The sequence below is a fragment of the Glycine soja genome, chromosome 1 (assembly GCF_004193775.1).
Source record: "Glycine soja cultivar W05 chromosome 1, ASM419377v2, whole genome shotgun sequence".
Taxonomy (NCBI): domain Eukaryota; kingdom Viridiplantae; phylum Streptophyta; class Magnoliopsida; order Fabales; family Fabaceae; genus Glycine; species Glycine soja.
Window position 1 is genome coordinate 2,997,096 of NC_041002.1, and position 8,740 is coordinate 3,005,835.

The 8,740-nt window shown below is 33.9% G+C and overlaps 1 protein-coding gene across 1 annotated transcript; it reads right to left on the bottom strand.

Annotated features, from left to right (window-relative positions):
- Positions 1 to 1,393: 1,393 nt before the first annotated feature.
- Positions 1,394 to 6,133, bottom strand: LOC114409719 (protein trichome birefringence-like 2). Its single transcript, XM_028373296.1, has 5 exons — positions 5,220 to 6,133; positions 3,879 to 4,071; positions 3,603 to 3,793; positions 2,987 to 3,145; positions 1,394 to 1,967 (listed from the first exon to the last, which is right to left on the bottom strand). Exons 1-5 carry the CDS (start codon positions 5,906 to 5,908, stop codon positions 1,622 to 1,624), a joined length of 1,578 nt encoding a protein of 525 aa, XP_028229097.1. The 5' UTR covers positions 5,909 to 6,133; the 3' UTR covers positions 1,394 to 1,621.
- Positions 6,134 to 8,740: the final 2,607 nt, after the last annotated feature.

Sequence of the window (8,740 nt, forward strand, 5' to 3'; positions counted from 1 at the left end):
GAGGCTTTGGCTACAGCCTGGCAAACCGGCAAGTCACGAAAAGGCAATGGACTCCATTGGGGTCTCTATGGCTATCTATTGCTCATCTATGTAGTTCTTCTTGCTGTAGAATGTAATAAAACAAAGTTGGCCTTCCTTTGAGAAGTTACCAACTTTTGCTGTCCAAATTACTCAATTTGCAGCTGACTAGAATTCCTTTCTCTCTGATCAGTTTCTGCAGATGAGTAGGTAGGTAATTTGTGATCACTCCCTTCCCTTCATGTCTGTGTTCCCTTTTCCATGCTTGTTTGTGTTGTTAGTTATAACCTTATGAGGAATAAAAGAATAGTACAATTCTAGTCCCTCAAACTTTAGGATTGTATTCTATTGAACTTTATTAGAAAAGCTTCAGAGTCTTCTTTCTAAGGTTGATAGAATGAATAATGATCATGCCCCACGACCCCTCACCCTTTCCCTTTATACTGCTACATTTCTGATTTTACTAACATTTGAAGTTGCTCTGGGGACTCAATGGAAAACTAGTTTATCCTCTTCATAAAAAAGGCTTCCTAACAAACAAATATTTCATGTCCCAAAAGTGATATAAAAGAGAAATGAACTTCTTACGTAGGAACGGTGTACATAGACTAAGACACCTAATATATACAAGTGAGTCGTGTTAAAAGTACATTTATTTCTAAGAGAATACTCTTACACATATCCATTATTGATTTTTAGTATATATGATAAACCATGCTAGCTTAAAATTTATTCCAGTCTATAGTCAAAACCATTTCAACCAAGACCACGTTTCTGGTTGTGTCATTATAAGAAACATTTAAAGGTTTACCTTCCATTCATCTAGTCAAAAGAGATATTTCTACGGGTATGTTTGTGTTGACGTACAACCTTCAAACGTCTGTTGAGTTCAATCCGTTAGAGACATACTTCTCCATTGACATGCTTTGAAAGTCATAAAACCAATAAATCAAACACACTTCATTTTTTACATTGAAAAGTGTGAATATCCGTTTAACAAACTTTTAAATGAGAACCCAAACACGCATTTAAAGTTACTGATAGTAGCAGTAGCAGATGTCTATTCTGCTTTATTTCTTGGCTTAACGAGAAATATCAAGTATTGGTTAAATCAATGGCTAAGTTAAAAAGGTGCCAATCATTCCATCTCATGCTTACACTAACACCACAATGGAAGCACGTTCGCAATACCATTGCAGCAGGCAGAAGATTGAAGGTTTAAAACAGATAAATGGATAGCCCATTCATTTTAAAAAACATATTTTATTTTGTGCCATTTACTACTTCCCCTCGCCCCAAGCATCATAAGGAATCACCTTCACAAGTTTGATCCTTCATTTTCTTTAACTAATCAAGGCAAAGAATCAAGTCAAGCTTTCAATCTACAAATTTTACAGCTTTCGTGGTATTCATTCATTATAACAATTGTACTACCAGTAGATGTATACAGAAACATACACATAAACTTGTCACTCTAGTCAATCATATCAGCACAAACTAAACTCAAGAGACCCTTTGAGATGGACATCTAGATGTGGGAAATCAATGAATATACATTTGTTGAATATGTATAAAGAATCAGAAATCGGGTGTGGAGTTTTGCTCAGCTTTTCCAATGGCCTTTACCATATTTCAAGAGAGAAACATACAGTAATTCATTCCAAGTATCAGGTACTCCAGGCAAACACCAATGACTGCAATCTTGGTGTTGTTCAGCAGCGGTCCGTTCTTCTGCTGTCTTGTACTCCATTCTGTATATAGAAGGATGTCCATCTTTTCTGTAATCTGTAAGCCTACTAATGTTCATATATATCACTGGGGTTTTCATCTTTGGGATGACCACATGCTCAAAAGCCCTCATTTTTGAGGGATACTTGCGTAAGTGCTTTCCATTAGATATTGGCTCAGTTTCTTTGTGGCACTTTCCGCCTGAATTCCATTGCCCACCCCTGAAACCATGTCAGGCAGCATTAGAATATATTGGTCAAGGCATACCAGATGAATATGAATCAGCATATCATACATTCATATTAATAATTAATAATGTATAGTACAATTGAGATCACCAACTAGGACACTGGAGTCTGCATTATTGCTTGTGGTTAGGTCAAATTATAAGTGGTTGGTTAATTTTATTGATATGTTGAGTTAACGTGTATCAAGCATTCTATTAATATGACAGTACATTGATAATGTACACCAATACTAATCTGGACCATGGTAAAAAAGAAAACAATAAATACAATTTCAAGAGTAAATGATATTCTGGAATCGGCCATCTAATTTTTTTTGTTGACAACGATACAATATCAAATATTTAAGACAAACTAGCATAAACAATATGATTTTGCTGAAAAAATTGTGCTGAGGTATTAAATCAGTCATCACAATAATATAGATAAAAGAGTTGTGTCATTCATACAATAAATCATACAACATTCTGTAGAACAAATTATTTATTGCATCATTTATTGCATCTCATATTTCTCTCTCTTAGTAGTACAATTTGTCGTATGAATTGTTGTAAAAATAGCATTTCTCTAGATAAAATAGCTAAAGAAGTTTTCATCCAGTAAAAAAAAAATATTCAAGTAGGTAAAGAGGATCATAATAACTAGTTAAGAACTTTTTGATTATATCTGTAGTTTTTGGAAATGTATAAATGGATCTTGTGCAATGTTCAGAAGTAAATGTATATTACCACATGGTTCCACTGTCCCATCCTTCCAACAAAAGACATGTTCATTAATATGTAAAAAAGACTTGCAGGAGGGTGAGTGAACACAGTGATAGTCATAGCAAAAAGATAGGAATTTAGCCAGTTTGCATGCCTAGATCTGAATACCAACACATAAATTTCCAGCCATAAAGTTACTTCAACTAATTTTGGAGCCTATGTAATGTAAGGGAGGCAAACAATAGCAAGTCCAGACTCTTAACATTTAGCAGCCATGTAAAAGACCAATACCTGAAATGGGTTACTGAGTATCCTCTGAAGAAAACCTGAGTTCGGTTGGCATCAATATTTTTGTCAACCCATCTAGCCCAAGTGGTCAATGCCCTTGTATATGCATCCAGAACTTTGAGTCTGGGGTATACATGGTTGCCTACTTGATAATAGTCTTCTCTGTAACAGTATTGGATGACAGAAAAATCAAAAACCTTTACTTATTGCTTATGAGGATAACAAATAAGCACTATGTGGCTGAAAATATATAGAGTTAAGATGACAAGAGAGATTAACATCTTGGCTAAAAAAGAAATCTCAAGTGACAAAGTTGGAAGCATGGTATGCAAGAGCTTTAATTAGATATCATGCCAAAATTCTGTTATAATTTACAAACAGTAAGCACTATAAGGCACAAAATTAGAGGTGTGTAGAAAACAATAGATTAAAATTTTGATTGGAAAAGCAGTCTCACATGAAAATAGTAAGCATGTGGTATCAAATATCATGCTAAATTCTGTAATTCATCTTCAAGTAGCACCATTCTAATCTACAGATTTCAAGGCCACTTTGAAGCATAGAACCATAGACAATGTGAAGGCAATGTGACAAAAAAAAAAAAAAAGGCTGAACTCACCCCCTCGATGTTTTCTCGTGGGTCCACCAATGGCCTGTATTGAAGACTATGATATCAGCATCATGATAGGTGGTACTTGTCTGGTCCATCAAATCCAATCTTAATGTCTCAAAGGACCCATTTATGCCTTTGAAAGTTGACTCTTGAACAATGAATGGTGAACTAACAAAATCTACTGAACAATTATAATCCTATAAATATAGCCAAAAAAAATCAATGAGATATCATTACAAGATATATACTAAGGAAAATCTCATGGATGTACCAGAAACTTGCCTCAAATCTAAAAGCATAGACACCTTTCTTCTTAAATTCTGTTTTTCCTGAAATTTCAAAAACACGTTTCTTGTCCTTGACACTTTGACGTAGGATACACACCATGGACTCCCACATGTTTCTGTTCAGTGAATCCCCCACAAAAACCAGCTTCTGCCCTCGCAACTTTTCCAGAAAATCAGTTGCATTCAAACTGAGATGACAACAGTAATTAACAAACATAAGCAACAAGCATTGATATATTGTAGTTTAAAATGGCTGTCATAGGTTTGATAATTGAAGTGACTGTAAACCAAAACTAAGGTTAAGAAACTGAACTACCCCAAAAGTAAGAAAAAGAAACTAGGTTGTAAAGATCCCTAATCACCCCCCTCCCCTGCCTGGTTTTCATAGACTCTGATTGCAGATTACTACATATTGTCTGTATGTAGATCACTAGATCCCATAATCCGACCTGTTAAATCATTTAATCCTAAACCAACTGAACATGATTAATATTTCAAAAGAGAGTTTTAGAAGGGAGAGTATGAGAAACAATTCTCCCCCAAGCTAACTTTTTGTTCCCCTTCAAATGGTGGGTAATTAAGGGGAATAGCTTTTCTTTCAATTTAAAATATTGTCAGATATATGTTACCTATAAGTTGAGCTACTTAATTTTATTTTTTAGAAAGATTAAATTTTAATTTTACACGAGTAAACAAGCATTGTGGTCCTTGACAATGTACCTCACAATTTTGTCCCTTATATAACAAACTTCTTGTTTAACTTACTCCTCTTGTCCAGAGTAATGTGAAATGACTTTGTAATATAAAGACAGAATTGCACACATCATTTTAATGAGGTAAATGTCCAGGGACCAAAGTACCATTTCACGACTTCACACCTATAATCTTTTACCTCTCCCTTTATCCCTCAATAAAAAAAAAAGAAGAAGTCCATACACATGAAATGTAACTTTTTCCTTTCTATCCCTTCTTTCCTGTCACCCCATTCCCTTCTCTTTACATTTACCGTCTTTATAACTCCAACAAGCATTTATAATATGGAAGACAAAGCTTCTGTTATGTAACTAACTTCCATTTATACGCAGGAAATGTAACTTACAATTATTTATACACAGGAAATGTCACTTGTGTTATATATCCTTTATACTAATTGTTCACCAGCAAGCTTTCATTCTTCTTTCAATTTATCATTACAATCACATTGAGCCTCCCTCACTCCATATTCACACTAACACAAAAACACATACAAATTGCCTTTTTCACATGTTTTTTTTTTATTCTAAATTAACAACATTTCTCAATTGTTAACGAAAAACAGCAAGAAGCATCACCATACCTTGGAATGTCACACCCATTTGGCTGCCATTTCCACTTGACATAATCACTATCAGGCCTTCCATTAAGATGGCAATCAAAATCCCTATCAACATTTGGACAAGACCCCAATGGATAGTAAGGCTTGAATTCATCCCTCACCCATTTCCCATCAAAGATGTCACATTCCCCAAGCAAACCACCAACACTAACACTATCATTATTACTTTCCTTAAACAACAACCCATCTTCACACTTTCCCACACCATCACCATTGCATGACGAATTTCCCACGTGCGCATTTTCCTTCCCTGCCAAAGTAACATTCTTCAAAGAACAACAATGTTCATCTTCCTCATGCCCATCATACAAGCTTGCGTTTTTCTGATCCCCAGTGAGATTTCCCAAAAGGGTTTTCTCCGAACCCTCACTTGACGACACCCTCACGTCAACCCTATGCAGAGAACTCACGGAACCGTTGGAAGAAAGAGCGGTTGTGAAGGGAAAACGCCACGAGAACGAAGAAGTGGAATTGGAATCGGATCCTTGGAGAAACACTTGAACCTTGGGAACGGAGAGGGAAGTGCTGTTGAGCAAGATAAGAGTGAGGAAAAGGAGAGAAACTCCAACGCCCAAACTGAACCCAGAAATCACCTTTCTCCCCTGTGACATAAAGGGTTCCGAAAATGTAAGTCTCTTAGAAGAGTCCATGGTGAACAAAGCCAAGGCATAGAACAAAACGTGCTTTGTGGTTCACACTTCACAGATCAGTGTTTGTTTTGAATGAAAACTGAGCTGAGATGTGATAAGGGAAAAAGGGGTTTCACAGTTTCACTGAACGTGGGCATGGACAGAGAGAAAGAGATTATTGTGAAATCTGAGTGTGCACCTTTGTATGGGTGTAATGTGAATATGAAGTGTAAGAATATTGCAGTTCAAATTATGACATGTGTTTGAACGTGAAATTGATAAAAATAAATAGTTTTGATTTATTGGTAAAACCAAAAATAATTTTGCAACAGATTTTTAAACAACGCTCTTAATTATACGTTGAAGACAAGACATTTGAAGTGTCCATTCGTCATCGTGCATTATTATGTTCTACATTTTCGTTTTCGGTGTGTTTTTCTCAAGAAAACTAATATTACACCGTTAATTTCACGTTGAAAAGCAAAATTAAAATGTGACAATGAGGTCGACTGAATTTAACTGAAAGTGATTTAAAATAGAATTTAGGGAACTAAAATGTTTATAGATTTGATTCTAAATTTTAGGAAATGGCGTCTATAATTAGAAAATTAGGAATGAAAGGGTTTTTAAACTGATTAATTGCTTTCCTGTCTTCTCCTTACCTTCAACGGAATGGGCATGAATTAGGTTTATTTAAATTCAAATCTCAACGCAACAGTTATCCAATACCCGACGGAGAAAGGCAGCACAAATTTAGTTACATTGTTTTGAAATTTCATTTCTGTCCCTTATATTTGGTTTCAATTTGATAGAACCAATGAAAAAATTGTATAAACTAATATTACCAACAAGTCGTTGGTCTTACTAATATAAATTTAATTAATAAAATTAATACATGTTTCATATTAATATTATGGTACTCTAAAAAAATGCTTAATCTCTTATAAAAAAAAATTTACTATTTTTTCCATTCTCTAATAATCACATTGCATAGGTTCATTACCAAAAAAAAAATAAAAAAAATTACATAAGTTGGTGCTGAAGAATGACGTTAATGATAATTGCTACCTCATGCAATTCTTTTTTTATCCAATTCAAGACAGGTACCACATGCAATTCGAGGTCTATTACACTCCAAACAATTTATATAATCATGATGAATTGATGATATAAATAAATGCCATATTTGTTTAGGCAAGTGAATTGGAAAGCAACTTTGCAAAATTGAAACCTTACCCTACGGGGCATTGATTTACTCTTTTAATCAATTTAGTGGATAATAAAGTTCACATTAAGTTGTTTCTTTGCCCACAAAATGGTAAGTTTCGTCAGGTTGAGAATTGAGGGGTAGTTTCGTCAATACAGAAAAGGCCCCGCCAGCAAAGAATGTATAGCAAATAGCGCTGACGCCGACACCGACACGACGAAGTATGTGAGACGTGGCGTCAGCGAAAGGGTACCAAAAAATCGAGGGAGGCCATGTGGTGATGATGGTGAGCAATGTAGCACCGACGAAGTGTATGCAATGTGGAGACGACACGTGGTAGATGTGGGAGCAATGAGCGTTAAGATTTTTGGTTTGGGGACCGGAGCATGAACACACTGGTGTGGCCGCACATGCTAACTTACCCTTTATTACTGTTATATGAAATGTAAGAAGAAGAAAAATTAAATATAAAAAATTTTCAACTAATTTTATTTAATGTTATTATTTTTAAAATATTTTTCATTTAATTAGGTTTTAGTTCAATGACTCATTTCTATTTTTAATATCAAGTTTCAATAAATGATAAGTTAAGAGAAAATTTAATTTTAATTGAAAATTGTGCAATTAAATATAATTAACTAATTTTCTTAATTAGCATGAATGATTTTTTTTCTTATATAGACCGGAGGGGATACAATTTATAGGTTAAAATGCACTTTTAATCCTCCTATAATGTTTGATCCATAATTTTGATTTATAAATTTTAATCATTATATAAAAAAATTAATAACTCGTGATATAGTGATATATAATGAATATTATCAACTAAGAAAACAAATGACATAAAGGTTATGGGTTCAAGTCTCACTATGACATTTTGTATTTTTCACATTATTTAATTTTTTGTCACATAAGTATCATCTTAACGGTTAACAGCTTATGTAAAGTCATATCAATACATTTTAGCCTAGTTTATGCTTTATAGTGCCATTTCACCCATTAGCCGAGGGTTGAGTTTTAAGCGGGGGTGAAGTGTTACTATGTAGTATGGATGAATGTATGATCTTGGGCTTTAGCCCCTTTTGATTAAAAAAAATGCATGAATATATCATTTTAAGAATTTATCAATGATATTTTATATTTAGGCTTAATTATAAATTTGATTTCTTAAATATTATAATTGTGTTATTTTAGTTCCTCATGTTTTAAATATGCCTAGTGGATTTAGTCAAATATTTTAAGTATGTGATTTTAGTCCTTTAGATATCAATTATACCAATTGAGTCTCAAGTATTATATTTGTGCAATTTTTAGTCTTTAAATTTTATAGTTGTGCATTAGAACTGTTTATTTTTTAAATAAAAAAATTGTGATACCGGAAGGACTAAAGTCATTCAATTGAGATAACTTGGAGACCCAATTAGCAATTGAAATTTAAGAGACTATAATCACACATTTTGCAATTGAATACTTATTTGAAATATTAAAAGAGGACAAGTGTGTCAGAAAATTGTCACACCACAATATGAAACCTATTTGTCGACTTCTTGGTCTCTGCTAGCACCTTCACTTCCAACGTTTTGTTGATCGAACATATCATCGGATTCTCTATCTTTTTTTAAGACAACTCATTGAACATGAGGCAC

Excerpts from the sequence above, each read along its gene's own strand:
- LOC114409719 (XM_028373296.1), bottom strand. The coding sequence starts at position 5,908 with ATGGACTCTTCTAAGAGACTTACATTTTCGGAACCCTTTATGTCACAG. Across the intron at positions 3,794-3,878 it reads TCTATGCTTTTAGATTTGAG|GATTATAATTGTTCAGTAGA; the intron begins GCAAGTTTCTGG and ends CTATATTTATAG. Across the intron at positions 1,968-2,986 it reads TACTCAGTAACCCATTTCAG|GGGTGGGCAATGGAATTCAG; the intron begins GTATTGGTCTTT and ends ACATGGTTTCAG.